Source organism: Elgaria multicarinata, chromosome 10, assembly GCF_023053635.1.
Source record: "Elgaria multicarinata webbii isolate HBS135686 ecotype San Diego chromosome 10, rElgMul1.1.pri, whole genome shotgun sequence".
Classification (NCBI taxonomy): Eukaryota; Metazoa; Chordata; class Lepidosauria; order Squamata; family Anguidae; genus Elgaria; species Elgaria multicarinata.
Genome location: NC_086180.1, coordinates 63,666,671 through 63,688,331, shown reverse-complemented (window position 1 = coordinate 63,688,331; position 21,661 = coordinate 63,666,671). Strand labels below are relative to the sequence as shown.

General features: G+C 42.5%; 1 protein-coding gene across 4 annotated transcripts in view; it reads left to right on the top strand.

Annotated features, from left to right (window-relative positions):
• Window positions 1-21,661, top strand: part of LOC134404808 (plasma kallikrein-like) — a 36,491-nt gene that overhangs the window by 5,632 nt on the left and 9,198 nt on the right. For all 4 annotated transcript variants that reach the window (XM_063135718.1, XM_063135716.1, XM_063135715.1 and 1 more), the window contains 8 exons: window positions 5,335-5,494; window positions 7,322-7,425; window positions 9,716-9,875; window positions 12,972-13,081; window positions 13,564-13,723; window positions 16,064-16,173; window positions 16,306-16,465; window positions 16,593-16,708. In XM_063135718.1, the coding sequence (XP_062991788.1) occupies window positions 5,335-5,494; window positions 7,322-7,425; window positions 9,716-9,875; window positions 12,972-13,081; window positions 13,564-13,723; window positions 16,064-16,173; window positions 16,306-16,465; window positions 16,593-16,708 (1,080 nt within the window). The remainder of the gene's footprint in view (window positions 1-5,334; window positions 5,495-7,321; window positions 7,426-9,715; window positions 9,876-12,971; window positions 13,082-13,563; window positions 13,724-16,063; window positions 16,174-16,305; window positions 16,466-16,592; window positions 16,709-21,661) is intronic.

The window sequence follows — 21,661 nt, the reverse complement described above, 5'->3', positions numbered from 1 at the left end:
GGGAAGCATCAATCACTTTAAACACACAAATCTTGCTGTGAATTAGGACGCTGTATGAGGTTTCAGGGAGATCTGAAAGGCAGCAATCAAGGGAAAGTTGAGCTCCGCTGTGCCTTTTTCAATGTCTGACTGTGTCAATTATTTACTTTCTTTGACTTGCAAAATTCGATTAGAAAACTATTCTGATCTGGCAGTTTCACAATGCCTGTTCTGCTGACAAATTAGGGAAAAATAGATCTAAGAGCAATTGTTCCATGTTCCCATTTACAAACTCTTGGTGGGCAGGTTGGAATGATGTTATTTAACAGGCATAGGCTGTGAAGTGTGACCTTTATCTTAACTCAGGTCTCATTTAGGGCTGGAAGAGCTGTAGCACTTTGGATTCTGGGGTGAACGAAGGCTCTCCAAATGAATACATTTGATCATGAACTCCTATCTTTGATGCTGTCATGAAAAGCTAAGGTTTGAATTAGTGGGGGAATATGAAGCCAATCTGGGCAGATCTAGGGTGACCATATGACCAGATTTGCCCGGGTTTTTGATGACAAATCTGGAGGGGGGAGGGGAAATCCAGATTTTCCAATCTTCCCCAGCCAAAGAGCAGCTCTAATGGCAATTAACAAAAAATGCTTATAACTATGTCATTTTTAAAGATAGACATGAAACTTGGCATGATAGTAGTTCTTAGGAAGGGCTTTAGTCATACCAAATTTGAAACAGATCTGTTCATCCATTGATTTTTTAGGATTTTTTTTTAAAATTGAGGTTTTAAAATTATTATTTTTAAAACCGTCATTTTTAAAGATAATGAGATGAAAGTTGGCACCATGATAGCTTTTAGGTAGAACTTTAGCTATACCAAATTTGAAACAGATCCGTTAATCCATTGATTTTTAGGAATTTTTTAAAATTTGAGGATTTAAAATTATATATTTTTTAAAAAATGTTATTTTTAAAGATAGAGATGAAACTTGGCACCATGATTGCTCTTAACAAGGCACTGTGTCCAGATGAGCATTCTGGACACAGACAAGAATTATTAAAGATTTTAATCACTTTTATCAGCACCAAAGCTAGTCTCTCAATCCGCGCCTGCACAGTGATGCCTTCTTACCCTGCCAACTACATGCTCTTAACAAGGACTTTAGCTATGCCAAGTTTTAAACAGATCTGTTCATCCATTGAGTTTTAGGATTTTTTTTTAAAGTTTGAAGTTTAATTTTTTTTTTTTAAATGACATTTTTAAAGATAAAGGGCTGAAAGCTGGTACCATGACAGCTCTTAAGGAGGGATTTAGCCATGCCAAGTTTGAATCAGATCTGTTCATCCATTTTTTGGGGGGATTTTTTTAAAAGTTCAAAGTTTTAAAATGATTGTTTTTTTAAACTGCTGGAGCCATATCCTTCAAACTCAGGTTGTCAAACCTCCTCTTTGGGGTGTTGCACATTGAGCAGTTTCAGCCCTTGGCATTAAGGGGATCTCCAGTCTTTAGGTAAGAAGTCCTGGGCAAGCAGGGCACCTTTCCTGTTGCAGGTTTGGTGTGCAGTCAGGTACCTGGAGCTCAGCAGAGGCAAGGCATCCACAAATCAAAATGTGCGAAAGGAGAGGTCAGTCAAAGCAGCTCACAGAGCAAAGCAGAATGGGCCAGAGGCCTTTTTCTCAAATTTCCACATCATGGGCGATGAAGGGTCATCTTTAGAGAAAAACTCTCATGACCAACAGTAAGGTGCCAGTCAAGAGAGAGGCGCTCTTCTTTGAGGATGCCCTCTTGCTGCGAATGTTGGAACCTGGCATATCATTGCTTTGCTACCACTTCCCTTCCGCTTCACTTTGTACACTTGTGAGGTAGGCTGTGACTGCACTGCTGGGATACAATGCAGAACATTTGAAGTGCATACCAGAGAAAAATAGATAGATTTGTGGCTTTGGCTGGCAGGCATATCTCTTAGAGACAGAGTTAGACTGAAACCACAACTCAGAGATGGCTGTAGCTGAGCCCTGAGAGGCTGCTGTACCACACAGAGCCTTTTTAAGAGTGTCTCAGAGTCCAGTTTTGGTGCAGGCAGAGGTAGCTGGCGGTGGAGTTGTTTAAAAAAACCAAGTCACCGTATGCAACCAAGCTATAAGCTGTTGCCCTACCCCCAGCCACAGGATTCAAGTGCACAGCCTGGCTGGACCGTTGGGAGACTTTGGCAGAGAGAGAGGGGGGTGGGGGATTATTTGAGGCTGGAAATGTTGGCAGGCTGGCATAAGGCAGAGAGAGGCTGAAGGCAACCCAGATGCACCTGTAGCTTGGCCCTGAGGCTGGCTTGCCACGCAGAGTGTTTTAAGAGTGCATCAAAGTTGTGCAGGAGGAGAGGAGGTGGAGGCGGCTGGTGGCAGAGGTTTTTAAAGTATTGGGCAAAAGGTGGGATATAATAATAATAATAATAATAATAATAATAATAATGTAAGAGTCACCAGACATGACCAAGCAATAACCTGCAATAAGCAATATTGAGAGAGAGAGAGATTGTTTGAGGCTGGAGGCTTTGGTTTGTCTGCAATGACTTAGAGTGAGAGACAACAGAGGCTGCACATACAACCTAGAGACATCTATTGTAACTTAGCCCCATGGTGCTGGCATGAAACACAGGGCATTAGGAAGAGGGTCTCAGAGTTGCATGTTTGTGCAGGAAGTAGACAGGAGTTCAAAGTCTGGATGTGCGAAGTGGTGCCAACACACAAGCCTTGAGAAGCTAATGTATAGAAGTGAGAAGGGTTAATGGGCAAAGTAGTGTTCACTGCCACAACACCCACCCTAAGTAGAGTAGAGAAACTTGTGACAATTATACACAAGCTTTTTTAAAAAATTGAAATTAAAAAAAGCCAGCCATCCAGCCGGCCAGTAGCAAACCCTGTTAACAACAACAACAGCAGCTTGCAATAAGTGAAGATACAGTCAGAAAAGATATTTGAGGGAAGGGGAGAATGTAACACACAGAGTATAGCAAAAGCTTCAAAGTACAGCAAAACCTATCAAAGTAGGAGTGAGTGAAGTTAATTTCAGATACATTGAATCTCTCACTTGTTCTTTATTTCAGTGATTTTAACATTAAGATGTTATGTAGAACAGATTTGTCTTAAATGTGTGTTGTAAAATCAGACATGTGACCAAGGCCCTTGGGGGGCGACCATGTTGTCCTCCTTTTCGGTTTCCAAAATATGGTCACCCTAGGCAGATCCCATCCATTTAACCAGCAACTGGGCTCCTGGCTATATGGAGGCGCTTTGGCATTGGGAGGTGCCTTGCACCCACATTTGCCTTCCTTTCTGGGGGTTGCATGGAAAGGAAAGCAAGTGCGATTTTTCAGATGGGGGTTGACTGGTCCTCCCAACTCATTCTGCCTGGTGTGTTTTTAAAACTTTTTTTTTAAAAAAAGAAATGGGTGGAAAGGGATGGGGCCGTTCCTCCGGGGGGGGGGGAGGAGGAGCAGGGCTGTCCCTCCCCATTTTTTTATTTAAAGATCTCAATATGTGGAGCTCTGCATATTGAGATGGAGGTTGACCGGTCCTCCCATTTATATTTATATTTGTTTCTGCAGAGCTCCGCAGATTTAGATGATTAAAAATAAAAAAGGGGGGGGAGTTGAATGCACTGCTCCTCTACTCCCCCCATTTTTATATTTTTTTTTAGTTTTTTAGTTTTTAAGAGCCTCGGAGCTGCCTCTGCTGCCAAAAAACTCTGGGTAAATGCCCAACTTCTTTGGACCGGATTTTCCAGGGTTTGCCCCTGGATGGCTTTGCATTTGCAGCTGTGTCATCTGTCTGAAAATGGAAAGATGCACATTTATGGCGGTGTAAACAGCCATATAGACAAGCCCTGGGTGAATGGCTTTTTAAAGTAAATTACAAGTGTGAGATCGAGATTGGGATCCTGGCTTAAGGATATGGAGCTTGAACCCTTTGCCTCCTGTTGTAGTCCTAATCAGGATCAGATGTAGTCCCAGCCCATGTCTGCAATTTGTATTTGAAAAAAACCCCAAACTGCTCCAATTCACTGTAACGGGCTTCATTTCCATTGCAAATAGAAGGTGTAGGGACTGGCTCATAGTGAGCACAAAGCCCAACATTTGAGCTGGATCAGCCCCTTCACCCCCCAGTAACTGCAATTTATTTGTAGAAAGCCATTCCCCCAATTGCTGGTCATTTCAATGTTATGTTGTCTAGTTTGAGATACCATTTGGGAACTTGGTGATAGATTTTCTCATGACTGTAGCAAATTATGCCAGCACAGGGTGGATGGGAATCAATCTCGTTACCCCAAGTCTGTCAACTATTTTTATATGCCTTCAGAGTACTTTCACATGATGCCGATTCAAGCAGGTTTACAAACCGAGAAGCTATTTAAAGCAGCATGAAGCTCAGCACATTTATTTGGGGTTAATAGAAATCTCAGCACATGTTCTCAAAATGGTGATGTGGACCCAAGGGTCCCCATCCCCCAGAGTTTAAATGCAATTTAAATGAAAAAGGCAAAAGTGATTTTTAAAAAAATACAAAAAGTGCAGGGTAGCTATCTGGAGAGTAAGGAGGGTTAGCTAAGAGCTTTTTAATATGAGCCATTTATTGTATGCTTGTGATTCCACACTCATGGAAATTTGCGGGTGTTTCTCATCGTACTCCTCCAGGGCCTCTCCTGTGCTTTCCAAGCATTTTCATGGAGTTTTTTTGATCAGGGAAATTCTGGCATTTTGGGCAATGGAGGGATGAAATGCTATTGTAGTTGTGCAGTTCTGCTCTACCACAGGGCCACCTAGAAGTTATGTAGCAGAATATACAGAAAGGCAGAGAAAGAAAAGATCTCTGTGTGTGGGGGAACCTGGGTAAAGTAATCTCACAAAGAATCAAGCTACAGTAAAGATGTGGGTTAAAAGCCTTATCTAGAAAAGCCCTATGGTTTTTTCAAGCACATAACTGGGACCTTCAACTAAATGTTGTAGCATGGAATGCTCCTGTTCAGGATTCTATTCCCCACTTTGTTTTCCCAACAGTCAGTCTGTAGTGACTGAGCATGCTCAGTCCTCATTGGGCAGGGTTCCCATTAGGGTTTTTTTTTGTTCTAAAGACATTTTGAACATTTGCAAGCTTTGTGGTTCACCCAAGCCTGCTGCCTCCTCCCTCTTGTGTCTGGCTCTTCATGATTTGACTACATAAACAATGGCATTCGCTGTTTGAACATTGTTATAGCGGGAATGGCTGATCCAAACTGACTGCCAGATACGACAAACCAAACTATGATTCTTGGACCACAGATGAACATGGCTGACATTGTGAATTCTTTTTCTGCCTCAGAATGTGTGTATCGGGACTACAAAAACACATATCTCCGAGGAGGAGATATCGCTAAGGTTTATACCCCAAATGCTGAGGTCTGCCGAATAGTCTGCACGTATCACTCAAGATGTCTATTATACTCCTACATGCCAGGAAATTGGCCAAATGATATTGCAAGGTAATGCTCTGGTTATTGTGTTTCTCCCTGATGATTTCCATATGCAGTCGTGTGAAAAAGAAAGTACACCCTCTAGGAATTGTATGATTTTACATATCAGGACATAATAACAATCATCTGTTCCTTAGCAGGTCTAAAAATTAGGTAAATACAACCTCAGATGAACAAAAACACATGACATATTACACCGTGTCATGATTTATTTAACAGAAATAAAGCCAAAATGGAGAAGCCATGTGTGAAAAAGTAAGTACACCTTATGATTCAATAGCTTGTAGAACCACCTTTAGTAGCAATAACTTGAAGTAATCGTTTTCTGTATGACTTTATCAGTCTCTCACATAGTTGTGGAGGAATTTTGCCCCACTCTTCTTTACAACACTGCTTCAGTTCATTGAGGTTTGAGGGCATTTGTTTATACACAGCTCTCTTAAGGTCCCGCCACAGAATTTCAGTTGGGTTGAGGTCTGGACTTTGACTGGGCCATTGCAACACCTTGATTCTTTTCTTTTTCAGCCATTCTGTTGTCGATTTGCTGGTGTGCTTGGGATCATTGTCCTGTTGCATGACCCAATTTCGTCCAAGCTTTAGCTGTCGGACAGATGGCCTCTCGTTTGACTCTAGAATACTTTGGTATACAGAGGAGTTCATGGTTGACTCAATGACTGCAAGGTTCCCAGGTTCTGTGGCTGCAAAACAAGCCCAAATCATCATCCCTCCACCACCGTGCTTGACAGCTGGTATGAGGTGTTTGTACTGATATGCTGTGTTTGGTTTTCGCCAAGCGTGGCGCTGTGCATTATGGCCAAACATCTCCACTTTGGTCTCATCTGTCCAAAGGACGTTGTTCCAGAAGTCTTGTGGTTTGTTCAGATGCAACTTTGCAAACCTAAGCCGTGCTGCCACGTTCTTTTTAGAGAGAAGAGGCTTTCTCCTGGCAACCCTTCCAAACAAACCATACTTGTTCAGTCTTTTTCTAATTGTACTGTCATGAACTTCAGCATTTAACATGCTCACTGAGGCCTGTAGAGTCTGAGATGTAACTCTTGGTTTTTTTTTGCAATTTCTCTGAGCATTGCACAGTCTGACCTTGGGGTGATTTTGCTGGGACGTCCTCTCCTGGGAAGATTGGCAACAGTCTTGAATGTTTTCCACTTTTGAATCATCTTTCTCACTGTAGAATGATGGACTTTAAATTGTTTGGAAATGGCCTTATAACCCTTCCCAGATTGATGGGCAGCAGCAATTGCTTCTCTAAGATCATTGCTGACGTCTTTCCTCCTTGGCATTGTGTTAACACACACCTGGATGCTCCAGACCAGCAAACTGAAAAAACTTTGGCTTTTATAGAGGTGGTCATACTTGCTGATGATCAATTAATCACGGGCATTTGATTAGCAGCACCTGTCTGCTACTTAGCATCTTAATTCCTATGGAAGCAGTAAGGGTGTACTTACTTTTTCACACATGGCTTCTCCATTTTGGCTTTATTTCTGTTAAATAAATCATGACACGGTGTAATATGTCATGTGTTGTTGTTCATCTGAGGTTGTATTTACCCAATTTTTAGACCTGCTAAGGAACAGATGATTGTTATTATGTCCTGATATGTAAAATCATGCAATTCCAAGAGGGCGTACTTTCTTTTTCACACGACTGTATGTGTATATAATGTCATCAATATAAAAGGTTTTTTTAGAATGAAACACATGTAAACAAGAGAAGTTCCTGTTCCAAGGAGCTTACCGTTAAATTTCAACAGTGGGGAGAGAAGGGAGGAGGCAATTGTTCTTTCAGTTTTTGCTTTTTCCTCTTCCTTAATATTAGGTTTTCATGCTTCCTGAAAGAGGCTGCAATTCAAGAGTTGCCAAAGATACCTATGCAAGGAGTAATCTCTGGGCACTCTCGGAAACAATGTCCTCGAATCACTGGTAAGATCTGATTGTTTAGAGACCACTCAAATAGTCAAAGGAGATAGAAGCTGCCTTGTACTAAGTCCAACCAGTGGTCCATCTAGCTCAGTACAGTCTACACTGATTGGCAGCAGGGATCATGGGTTTCAGACAGGAGTCTTTGCCAGCCCTATGTGAAGGTGCCTTTCCTGCTTTACCACAGAGCTAAAACTTGTACCCTTAAGAGAGAACCTTCAGCACCTGGTATTCTCAGGTGGTCTCTCATCCAAGGACTAACCGGGCCCAGCTCTGTTGCACTTCTGAGACTGGGATTGGGTATGATCGGTAAGGAGCAGTCTTAGGCAGCCTAGGGAGCACAGGATAAAATGGATCTTCCTTTCTGAGGTTGGAGAGAGTGAGCTCTAACCTCATTGGAGGAGGTTCAATAGTGCTCTAACCTCATTGGAGGAGATTTGACAAAGTTCTAATCTCATAGGTGGAGATTCAACAGAGCTCTAACCTCATATCCCCTCCACAAGACCCTCCCAGTCACTGCCACAAGACCCTCCCAGTGGTGACTCCCTCTCCCAAGGTCGAAACTCCCAAGGCTGAAACTTGGGAAGGGTGGAAAGCAGGTGTGACGGTGGATGTGGTGGTGGATGAGAAGGGTGAGCACCTGCTTTGCATGCAGAGGATCCCAGGTGTGATCCCCAGTGTCTCTAGATAGGGATTCCTGAAACCATGGAGAAGTGCTGCTGTTGCCAGTGTCAACAGTACTGGGCTAGATGGCCCAATGGTCTGACTCAGTATATGACAGCTTCTTATTTGATGGATCTACTGGCCTCTGAGCCCTCAACCAAGCCCCTGTCCCTGGGAAACTTGTAGACATGCTCAGGACATCTTAAGTGTTTGCCTTCCATTGATAGCAATAGGAGGGAATTATTTTTCCCCACTGGCCATGGATGGAGAAAACATACAGGAAGCCCCATCTCACACCATGCTTTTGCCCTGTCAGGAGGGAGAAGTTTGGGGAATAGGAGAATAAATGAGGGGGGAGGATAGGAGAATAAATGTAATAAAGATAAATATAATAAATAAGAGTCATTAAATATAAATAAATACAAATAAATATAATACATAGATAGATAAATAAGGGTCGTAACTGGAGACAGTAGAAAGGAAAAGGGAGAAGGAATTAGGCAGAGCTTTCCCAGTATAGATAAGTTTCTTGGGCAGAGGAGTTAGCTCTGAGCTTTATACGGCCGGGTGGTGCACTGGGATTGGTCCTTGAGGTCAGCTGACTGGTATTTCAGCCTAGACAGTGTCCTTATTTGTTATTTATTTATTTATTGCATTTCTATACTGCCCAATAGCTGAAGCTCTCTGGGCGGTTTACAAATTTAAGACAATTCAAAACAAAACAATAGTATAAAACCATAATATAAAATACAATATAAAAGCACAACCAAGATAAAAACAGCAGCAATGCAAAAATACAAATTTAAAATACAAATTTAAAACAGCAAAGTTAAAATTAATTTATAGACTGTTAAAATATCGGGAGAATAAAAAGGTCTTCACCTGGCGTCTAAAAGAATATAATGTAGGTGCCAAGCGAACCTCCTTAGGGAGCTCATTCCACAGCCGGGGTGCCACAGCAGAAAAGGCCCTCCTCCTGGTAGCCACCTGCCTTACTTCCTTTGGCAGGGGCTCACGGAGAAGGACCCCTGAGGATGACCTTAGGGTCCGGGCAGGTACATATGGGAGGAGGCGTTCCTTCAGATAACCTGGCCCCAAGCCGTTTAGGGCTTTACATGTTAATACCAGCACTTTGAATCGGGCCCGGACCTGGACTGGTAGCCAATGAAGCTGGAAAAGGACTGGCGTGATGTGGTCTCGTCAGTCAGTCCCTGTTAGTAACCGTGCTGCCCTGTTTTCTACCAGTTGAAGCTTCCGGACCATTTTCAAAGGCAGCCCCACGTATAATGCATTGCAGTAATCCAAACGAGAGGTAATCAGAGCATGGATAACTGTAGCTAGGCTATCTCTGTCCAGATAAGGGCGCAGTTGGTATATCAGCCTAAGCTGATAAAAGGTGCTCTTTGCCACTGAGTTCACCTGTGCCTCAAGTGACAGCTCTGGATCCAAGAGCACCCCCAAACTATGAACCCGATCCTTTAGGGGGATCTATCTACAAGGCTTACAGTTAGAACATAGGGCTGGTGGCATAGGAGGTAGGGCACCAGAGCTTGACTTCTGAGCCTTCATGTTTGGTGCAGTACAACTGGTTTTCTTCCACATCTTCAGACTACTTTTTTCTTTTTTCCAGCCTGCACCAAGAACATTTTTGAAGGACTGGATATAAAAGGAGAAAATTACAATGTAACAACAGCAGACAGTTATCACAGCTGCCAAAAAAGATGCACCAACGAGAATCACTGTCAGTTTTTCACGTACAGCACAACATTGTTCCATAGAGCAGACTTACGGTAAATAACGTCCCGACACTTCTTTTTATTGGACCCGAGTTACAGTGATGGGCATCTTGCTACTGTCAGCCCACTTTAACAAATATTATCTTGTCTGTGGGAGCTAAAAGAATATCCTGGACTTGGCAAGTGAGGTTCGGATGGGCTGCTTTGGTGCACTTGCCATACAAGGGAACAGTGACTCAGGCTCTTTCTTCCAGGATCAATAAACCGTGTGTGCAATTAAATGTAACAAATTGTTGCTGACTCAGTTTGCACGGCACAACTTGCAGGGAAAGCAGAGAGCTGGCAAAGTAGGCATCTTCTGCTCTGCCAGTCCAAGGGCTGAGGTCAGCTTCCTGCAGCGGCAAAGGCAGACAAAGAGTTCCCTGTATCGATTCTGGCATCCTAGAAGCCACTCTTTAGGGGAGGTGTCAGTTTCTGGATCGTTTCCTCTGATAAAATGTCTAAACGTCTGATAAGAATATGTCACCATCTCCAATCAGGTGCTCACCAGATGTGTTGGGCTGCAATTCCCATCATCCCCAGCCAGCATGAGTCAAACTTGAGGTTGACTGAAAATCAGGAACCCAAACTGTAAATAGCTTGATAGTCTTTCTTTTAAAAAACAAAAGAAGTCGGTTTTCCCTTGGACAAATTTCGAAGTCTGTATTAGGGTGAAACCTAAAGCTATAATACCCAGATATGAGGATAGTCTTTGTAACTTATCCTCCAGAAGCCTCCTGCCGATAGCTCTGATTCATCTTCTCAAACTAGTCCCCCTTTCCACCTTTCTCAGCTTTTTTCTCAGCCTATTTTTCCCAGTGGCCATTGTAACGTTCACTTCTAGATACAGTCTAGTGCCTATCCGACCCAGAGCAACTGATTAAAAAAACATTCCCTATGTTTTACCAATTGTGGTAATACAGAGCAGAGGGAACACTTAATTGTGAACATTGGGGTTCGTTGCAGGGCAGGAGTCTACAAATTTCAATTGTCTTTGGTAGCTAGCCATTATTTGTGATCAGGGTTGTTGGCAAAATCCCATTGGTATTGAATGAATTCGGATTTTTATGAGCACCATCAGACCGGGGGGGGGGGGGGGCGTAATCGCTTTTCCTTACCGTCTGCTTCTGTCCCATGATACTTCATCTTTCTTCCCACGGAGTAGAAAGAGGAAGTAAAAAATGACCACGTGGCCCATTCAGTGGGCGGGTTTATATTGCTTTTCTTGCACACAGCAGGAAATGGCAGCATGTTTTTTCTTCCTCCTCCCAAAAATGGATTTACTGGGGTTTTATGTTGTTGCGGAAGGAAAACCAGAAGGAGTGGGAGACACGTGGGCGGCAGGCAGCGGGCGGCATCATCAAAAGGAAAAGCCATGAGGGGCCAATAACATGTGTGCCATGAAACGCTTGACTGATGATGCTCTATGAATCCTTTTTCTGAGTCTTGTGGACTTGCAGACTGGATTTGAGCTAGCTCAAGTGCATGTTAACACCAATGTACATTAACTAACGTAAACTAGCACAAGTAGAACAAAATTCTGGTAAAAATAATCTTATTCCGTCAATGACTGGATGAAGAAATAAGGTGCCTTGCAGCCTGTGAAACACAGAAAGGAATGGGTTTAAGGAAATCCCAACATCCCTCTTTGTGGTCACTACGCATCCCAGCCTTCCCCCATATCCTCTGGCAAGTGCAAAGGAGTCTGGTTAGTTTCTTGCTTCACACTCTCTTTTCTTCAGAAATTCCTTCTGTCCATTCAAAGACACGTGTGGAGGGGAGAGCAGAGCTGACGCACTGGTCCCAGTCCCCAGAGCCTCTGTCTCCACTAGGTCTACACCAGGCTTATAGAAGCTCAGGCTCGTCGGGCAAATTTGGCCCACCTGAGAACTGCCCACTTCCTCTTAACCCCAGTCCTATCCCCTAACCTAGAGCTTCAGCTATTGGGCAATATAGAAATATAATAAATAAAACCACTGCTCATTTGATGGTTTCCCAAAACATTTGTGCAGTCCCCATCCCAATCTAAAAAGTTGAAATTGTTCTCCTAAGGCTTAGTTAGTGGCAGTAGAAGCTTTAAGCAAAAATATGCTGGTATTTTGGGTACCTTTGGCCCCTTCCCTTTTGCATTCAGCCTGCCCACCACTGGAACATGACCCTTGAGCACTTCCCAGAAATGGAATTGAGCCCTTGGGCTGAAAGAAGTTCAACATGGCCGGTCTACACCCGACCTGCATGCGTTTGGTGAAGGCCAGAAGTGGGGGATTATGCACCTACAGCTGCATGCATGTACACTCTCCCTTTAGTTCACCACTGAACATATTGAATTTAGTAATAAGTAACATCATTGACCTGACTTAAATGATTTTGTCCACCAAACTTGAATGTCCAGGTTTGAAACACTGAAAGTCCAATTTGGCTAAGATTTGAATTCCTAAAAACTTTTCTTTTTTCTAAAGTTTTTAAAACTTGATTTTGATCTGACTTTTATACTGTTAGTTTTACTCTACCCTGTGCCTGTTTGGTGCATGCTCTTCCCCTTCTTATTGTTTTATTATGATTTTATTAGAATGTAAGCCTATGCGGCAGGGTTTTGCTATTTTATTGTTCTGTACAGCACCATGTACATTGATGGTGCTATATAAATAATAATAATAATAATAATAATAATAATAATGATAATAATAATAATTGAAACTCCACCCCCCTTTTATTTACCCCCACATCTGGGGGAGGGATTTCAGTAAGCAAACAGTACATGTGTGTGCACACACATGCACGTATGGGGGGGGGGAGAGGTTTAACCCTCCCCTCCTGGAGCAAAGTGATCCCAATCTGAATTAGAGCTATGCACACTTACTCTAGAGCAAAAGAAATGTGCCTCAGCTACATGCTACGCAATTAACATCATGTATAGTTTGACCCTAAACTTGAGTCTATCATCACATCTAACGATACTGAATTCTGTATGTTAATTCTGAGTGCTTTGTCATTGTTATTGAGTGACCCATCCTGAGCTCTAGAGAAGGGAAAGACATCTCCTTTTGACATGCTACATATCTGAACCAATGTATGCATTTGTAAATATGATCTCTCTTCTTTCCTGTCCAGTAATAAATGCTACTTGAAGTATAGCAGCACAGGAATGCCAACGAGTATAAGGGAACTTACAAATGTTATATCTGGATTCTCTTTAAAAGCCTGTCAACTGGCTGAAACAGGTAAATATTTATATCCTAAAGGAAAATAGGATGGGTAGTATGTTGTTAATACAATGCATGTAATCCTATCCCATACAGGATCCAGTCTAAAATATTGCTGGGTTTGACATACACAAGGAGATGATATAGATATGAGTATGAATAACTTTATGAATCATTGATATTTGAGTTCATCAAAAAACTTTACTAATCTCATTACATTTTGTGAACATATTATCACAACAGTCTTGTGAGGTTGAGAGATAGTGACTTGCACAAGCTACAGAATGCATTTCATCATGGAGATGAGGAGGATCTGGGTTTAAGGGACCTTTGGCCTGTGGTATAACATTCTGCAAACATGTTCTGCAGAAATTTCTGACAACACACATGTTCTAAAAGAATTTGGAGAATTTGATTTCACAGCTCAGCCAAAGTGGCTATATGTATGTTTCTTGATTATGATGGACTATTTTGACTTTGCCAATTCATTTTCTATGCAGATTGTAAGATGGACGTTTTTCAGAATCAAGTGTTTTCTGGTATTGCCGTTGCAAAAGTTTTCGCACCTCATGTCTTTGCATGTAGGATCATTTGCACTTACCATCCAAACTGCTTGTTTTTTACCTTTCATAGCGGTGAATGGGAGATAAAAAGCAAAAGGTGAGCATGTCCATCCAGTAGCTTGAAGATATCATGATTTCTAATAACATGTTTATAAGTGGCATGATGATGATATCTGTGAAATATATATTCTTTGCTCTTCTATGAGATTCTCTTTTCTCTCTCTCTCTCTCTCTCTCTCTGTGTGTGTGTGTGTGTGTGTATGTAGCCGATTCTCTAGTTTCTCCTCTGGCATCAGGGGGCTGTCCAGCTTCTTTTCCACTTTCTTCTCAGCTTCTTGAGCTGCCTGAGCACAGTTCAGCAATGTCAGTGTGCTATCGTTGCAGAGACAATTTGCTGGCAAAGTTTTGTGGCTCTCCACTTGTGTTATATGTATCTCAATCAGCCTTCCCAAACCAGGTGCCCATCGTTTCTAGCTGGTGGGCCATTTGGTGTCCTGGGTGGGGATGATGGGAACTATATCAAATGTGTCTGGTGGGACACCAGGTTTGGGAAGGCTGATCTAGATGTAATGTGAGCAGAACAAAGATGCTCAAGGTGAAGAGGAAGTAAGCAGGACATGGCAACAGAGAAGATGTGGTGTTCATTGGAGAGGTGGTGCGGAAAGCGTGATGGTGGGGGTGTTCCTTGATTAAGAAGAAACACAAAGTGATGACACTAAAGGAAAAGAGAGAGGGGGTACATTGGAGCAGGAGGGAACTGATAATAGACTTCTCACAGTGCGCACTTTTACATGTCAACTCAGAAGTAAGCGCCATTGCATTCAATGAGACTTACTTCTCAATTACATCTGCCTGCTTGTTATAGTGGTTTACTAACAGTGGTTGCAGTCTAGCGCACAGTTCATAGAAGCAAAGGCCCAGTTTAAAAGTGATGTTTACAAGGCCAAATGCTGCCTATTCACATGAAGTTCTGCTGCTCAGCTGTTTTGTGTTTCAATGAGGTTCTCAGCAATTGGATCTATAGTGTTTGTGCATCAGCATGGCATCTGTTGGTGATACAGATTCCTGATTTACTAATATTTAACATGTAGGTGCCAGGGACCCAGTTTAAATATGGTGTCAAGTTCATAAAACCTTGCATGTCATTTTTACACACATACACATACACAGAGCGCATCACATTTAAACCAAACCAGTGATGAGAAGGAATCAATGCTCTCTATAGCCTCACTGTGCTATAGGAGAGGACCATCCAACCACATCCTAATTTGACTGGAAAACATCAGGAACTATCCTATTGCACTGGGTGCATGAGGGGAGGATGAAATCCCATGATACCTGAAGGAGCATTTCTTCCCATATATACCTGCCCAGATGCAAAGATTGTCCTCAGTGGTTCTTCTTCAGGAGTCCCTGCCAAAGCTGGGTGGCTACTAAGAAGAGGGCCTTTTCAGTTGTGGCACCCTGGTTGTGGAATGAGCTTTTCAGAGAGGCTTGCCTGGCTACATATATTGTCCTTTTTTCAGTGCCAGGTGAAGACTTTTTAAAAATTTATTTCCCCAGACATTTTAGTTTTTCAGTTTTTGTTTTAAATATGGTACTGTTTATCTAAACTTTGCACTGCTGTTAAGTTCTGTTTGGTGATTATTTTAATTTTATACTGTAGATGTAAACTTTTATCATGTTGTGTTTTATAGTTTTAGTTGTGAACTGCCCAGAGAGCTTCGACTATAAAAATGTAATAAATAAATGGATATGGAGGCGGAGAGAGCACCCACTATGGCTCAGTTCAGACAACATGTTTCTCTACGCAGTGGGAAAACTCCACTCAATGGTTGAGTTTTTAGGGGGTACTCACCACACAACATGTTCTAACTCCACAGTTGTATGACTGTTGGCTTCTGTGGAGCTGAGTAAAAGGCAGCGTGACGTTTGATTGACAGTTCCTCCCCCCCTCTCCTCCTCCAGTCCTCCTGGTGGTATCCTACTAACGATTGCTGCAAAAAAACCCCAATGGTTCTCCTAGAGCAGCACTCCCTTCTTTTGCCGCTCTTGCCAGAGAACTCTGTAGCCAGTGGGAAAAGTCCACTCAATGCAACGGGAAACTCCACGGAGCCCTCCATACAACACAACAGTTGTGCAGGAACTCTCCTCTATACAGCATGGATATTCAGCATGGAGCGTTTTTAAAAAAAACTCCACCATGGGGCAGAGTTTTCCTCCCATGCAACACATTTCTCAATGGTGGTGTAAAACTCTACCGTGGAATTCTAAAACCACCGTAGAGAAATGTGTTGTCTGAACTACACCTATGACTTGTTCCGAATCTAGTTAAAACCATAATCTGTAGGATCAAAGAATGTGATATCTGAATGCAGAGGCTCAGAGAGACTGATGATTCTTAGTGGTTTTTGATTGTTCAGTATTTTTGTTTTAGGTATACCTGTCAGATGATGACATCAAGAAGTGGAATGCCAGATGCCATTACAGAAAGGCTAAATGCTATGTCAGGCTTCAGTATCCTAAACTGCCGAAGAACTACACCTGGTAATGTAGAAGTTATGCATAGCTTCCCTGTACCCACCCTAGCCCCCACCATTACAATCTCTATCTATATCTTACTCAATGTTATGGAAATTTGTTGATATTTTTTTACAATGTTTGCAAAACATGTTACAGCCTGTCATTTTCCGACGCATCCCAATTTAAACTTTCTGGGAACGGAACTGAGTGAGGAATACATCAGCGGGCCTGAGGCATGTCAACAACTTTGTACGGACACGGTCCGCTGCCAGTTTTTTACTTATGCTTCCTCCAAAACACTATGTAACCCAGAAGGGTAAGGAGTTTTTGTTGTTAACAAAAAACCAAACCAAACCTATAGTATTCAAATTTGCCAATAAATGCTGTATGCATAGTAACCTTTTTTAAAAGAATGATTCCACCTTGATTTGTTTTCTCTACAGTAAATGTAAATGCTACTTAAGAATGACTGCCAACGGGTCTCCAAATAACATTGAACCTAAGCATGGATATATTTCTGGTTATTCTTTAAGACTGTGTCAGACTAAAGACATCGCTGGTGAGTAAAGTTGAGAGCGTGCAGCTTACTTGTCCTGCTTGTGAGCTGGCTGCTGTTGGAAACAGGATCCTGGAATGGTAGATCTTTTGTATGCTCCAGCTGGGTTTTTACAATGTGTTGAATATTACTGTCAACAATATATGAGCTCTAAGGCAACCCGGTATGGTGGCTGCCTGTGCCTCCCCTCCCAGGAACCAAAATATCTCCATTTGACACTTACTGTCACCACTCCTTTTCTTGCATCATCACACAGGGGAAAATCGTATTTACTTACCGTTGCTTCTCCACCCGTGCATTCCTCTTCCTTTGAAAGAGGAAGTAAACAACGTGCACGTGGCCTATTTAGTGGACTGTTTTGATCCTGCTGCTTCCCCTGTACACAGCAGGAGATAGTGGCAACTTCCATCTTTAAAAATAAGTCGGACTTACTGGGGTAGGTTTTTTTGTTGCTGAAGAAGGCTAGAAGGGGTGGGAGGCAGACGACGTCATGAGAGGGACCCGTGAAAATCTGTGAGTGCCCAGCAATGAGCGTGCAATAAAATGCTTGTCTGATGGAGCTCCTTGTCCTCCAGTCCTAGAGAAAAGAGAACTTAGGGCTATGAGCCAGTTAACTGCTTGGGTTAGTCAACTAACTGCTTTCTCCTCCTTCCCTGTATGCACAGATCCAAGGATGCTGGTAGTGTTGCTAAGTAGTTAGGCAATGTGAGGAGAGAAGAACCTTTGTCTTGAATCTTGTTCAGGAATCTACTCTCAAAGCCTCCAGTCCAAATTAAGAATGTTTATTAGAGACAGAAAGAATATCAAAAGAGCCAAGAAGGCAAGCAAAGGATACGTAAAAGAAAACATAACTATAGCATGAATCTAGCCACTCTATTCTGAGCTCTTGGAAGTAACTTACTCACAAGTAGAGGGTGCTGGAGATTACAGTGCACAACCCATCCTTGGCTGGAAGGGGCATTAGGGTTTAAGCACTTCATTGCATTTATAAGCTGAAGTACTATTTAATTTTAAATACATTTTATTTTGTATTTATTTAGTATTTGACAGTATTTGGCAGCTGCCAAATAGTACACCATGTTTAGTATTTCATGATTGCCATAAAATAAGCATGTAGCATTTCACAGTAATTGATAGTTGACATTGGATGGTATTTAGCAAATGACAGCAGTTGACAGCTGAGTGATTGCAATGCATACAAAAGAGCTACTTGAGAGGGGTAAACCATTCTCGCTGCATCTGACTAGCTTGTTTCTCTTACCTGAGCAGGTGTGTCTGTGATTCACCTGACCAAGAGAGAAAACAGCGGCTGTGTGAACCGAGCCCACTCAGCCACAGATGTATAATTCCCAGCTGAGTATGCTGGGCTTCAAGAATTAATCTATATGGCTTGCGGTCCCTGAAACAGCCCTCCAGTCATTTTTTAATTGCTCCATCATTATTAGAGAATAACAAACTTTGTAATGATGAAACAAGCAGAACACATTTTTACATGCAAAGCTATTAGGATGATTAGAAGCATAATAGAAATAATGGCTAGTATATTTCTTAGTAAAATTAAAGTTCTATTACTCTTAACCAACAACGCTGTCATCATTAAGATCTTATCATTACTTATCTTGCAGGCATGGTTGACATTGCTTAGGTACTCATATTTGGTAGGCTTCCTGTTCTTTCAGGATCTTTCTGGTGAGCCATGCCAAAAACTTACCAATTGCAATATTCTACCAAGCAATAGCTCTCATTCTTTTATCTTAACACACATCTATGGACTTTGACTTCTTCATAGCTCCTATTCATGACCTCAGGAAGGCTCTCCATAATGCTTACAGCTTATTTCAGAAGCACCCTTGCAAAGGTCCATCTCCTCATGAGGTAATGAGCTTTTTTACTTCCCAGAATTAACCAACCCACCTGTGGCAAGCCCTAGTTTTGCCCTAGTTCCAAGAACACATTTCTGCACATGACGCTAGCTTATAGCACTCTATACTTACAGTTAGCATACACAGATGGTTATGAAATACCCTGGAAAACAGAAATAAACTTCAATGCGATCTTGATAGGCTGGAGCACTGGGCTGAAAACAACAGAATGAAATTTAATAGGGATAAATGCCAAGTTCTACAGCTAGGAAAAAGAAACCAAATGCACAGTTACAAGATGGGGGATACTTGGCTTAGCAATACTACAAATGAGAAGAATCTTGGAATTGTTGTAGACCACAAGCTGAATATTAGCCAACAGCGTGATGTGGCTGCAAAAAAGGCAAATGGTGTTTGGGGATGCATTAATAGAAGTATAGCTTCTAAATCATGTGAGGTACTGGTTCCCCTCTATTCGGCACTGGTTAGGCCTCATCTTGAGTATTGTGCCCAGTTCTGGGCACCACACTTCAAGAAGGATGTAGACAAACTGGAGGAGGTTCAGAGGAGGGCAACCAGGATGATCAGGGGTCTGGAAACAAAGCCCTATGAGGAGAGACTGAAAGAACTGGGCATGTTTAGCCTTGAGATGAGAAGACTGAGGGGAGACATGATAGCACTCTTCAAGTACTTGAAAGGTTGTCACAGAGGAGGGTCAGGATCTCTTCTCAATCATCACAGAGTGCAGGAAATGGAATAATGGACTCAAGTTAGAGGAAGCCAGTTTGTGGCTGGACATTAGAGAAAACTTCCTGATTGTTAGAGCAGTACAACAATGGAACTAATTACCTAGGGAGGTTGTGGGCTCTCCCACACTAGAGGCATTCAAGAGGCAGTTCGACAGCCATCTGTAAGGTATGCTTTAACGTGGATTCCTGCATTCAGCAGGGGGTTGGACTCGAGGGCCTTACAGACCCCTTCCAACTCTACTCTTCTATGAATTTTGATCAACAGTGAATGTTCCATCCCTGTTTTGTGACATACTAAAATAGCAAAGAGATGCCAACAGGTCTATAACAATAGGGATGTAGACATAGTTTCATATTCAAAATTTGTGTAGCAAAATGGAAAAATTCTGCCAATTTTCAATATTTGTTTTAGCTCTGCTTCCAGCATACTCTTTTTCTTAAAAACAATTACATCTGGTCAGCCTATGTTCCATAGCCCCTTCATGCATTACTCACATGAAAGGACAGTGCCTCTGGTCCCACTCCGAATGACACAGCCCAAATCTGTGCAAGTTCCATCCCATCTATAAATGATTGTAATATTACAACGAACTGCTAGGGAAAATCTACTCTTGTTATTTGCCCTTCAACCCCTCATTAGAGTCAGCTGTGGTCTAATTCCCTACCGGCCTTTGCTGCATATGCATAGATTATATTAAATATTATATAAAACAGGGATATAAGTAACATGCTATATACGCGGTCTGCGTAATACCATTCCGGAAAAAGAAATGAAAGAACATATACCTCTGCATTGCTTTTGTAAAGCAGTGTTCCCTGTGTTTTATAAACCAGAATCTAGCTGTTCAAAATTTTATTCATGTCCCTGAACTTTTTGTGGTAGCTCTACACAAACATTTCTGTACAAACATTTCTGTGGCAGCTCTGTGTAGCTATCAAGTGACCGTCAGCTTCTGTTTGCTGCTGTGTATTTACTCTTCTTCTTAAAAGGAATTACATGGAGCAAGGCTCTTTGGACTTAATTTCTGTTGGGGGCTCACCAGGGGATCAGCTCCCAAACCTCTTTGGAATGCCAGGGTGATCCTAAAGAAGGGAAAGCCTTTGAGCATTACTGCGCTACTAAATAGCTAGAGTCCAGTTAGAGGTGGATTCTAAATCCCTTTGTTTAGATGGGAAAACATCTTCCAGTTAGAACTTGGAAAAGGTGCACCCTAGACAAACCTGAGCACTGCAACCTCTTTTACAAAGAAATGAAATGCCAAAGCCTCTCCATTTTCATTATAGTTCTAATATAAACAAATATTATTCTTGTTATCTGCCCATTAAATCCATGCCGTGTTTATAATGTCACAGGCCCATTCCTAAACTGTTGCTACTGCCATCTCAGAAACGGTATTCTGGAAGAAGAAATAGAATAGCTACACACTGACTGGGTTCAGATGACCATGTTGGTAAAAGAAGCCACCTTGGCTTCTCCCCCACTCCACTGTGTGCTGCGTTCATGACCATCATTTGCATAATTCCCTGTAATGCAGTGCAGGTTTGTATGCCGTTTGAACCCAGCACATGGCACGTCGGGGTGTGGTGCAGTGCAGCAGGGGTTGCTTTGTACCCATCCTACAATCCATGACTTGCAGTAGGGATTGTAGGGTAGGCATGAAGTCACACCCACTGCATGCTGGGTTTGGATGACATGCCAATCCATGCTGGATCACGGGGAGTTATGCAAATTACGGTCATGCATGCAGCACGCACAGGGTTGGGATTGGATTAGAATCCGCAATAGTTTCTTTTACTAATGTAATTGTCCACCCCCATGTCTTTTGATTGGTTCCACGAGGAGCCCTCCATTTGGAAGTACCCAAAGTGAATGTGGATAAAGTTTGACTCTGTTGATTCTCCTTGATCTCTCAGCGGCTTTCGATACCATCGACCATGGTATCCTTCTGGAGCGTTTGGCTGAGTTGGGAGTGGGAGGCACTACGTTGCAGTGGGTCCACTCCTACTTGGCGGGTTGGCTCCAGAAGGTGGTGCTTGGGGGTCATTGCTCGGCCCCGTGGATTCTCCAGTATGGGGTTCCGCAGGGGTCGGTCTTGTCCCCCATGCTGTTTAACTTATACATGAAACCGTTGGGTGTGGTCATCCGGAGTTTTGGAGTGCATTGTTATCAGTACACTGATGACACGCAGCTCTACTTCTCCTTTTCATCTTCATCAGGTGGGGCTGTGGATGTGCTGAACCAGTGCCTGGCCACGACAATGGACTGGATGAGGGCTAATAAACTGAAATTCAATCCAGACAAGACTGAGATGCTGCTGGTGGGTGGTTCCTCTGACTGGATGGGG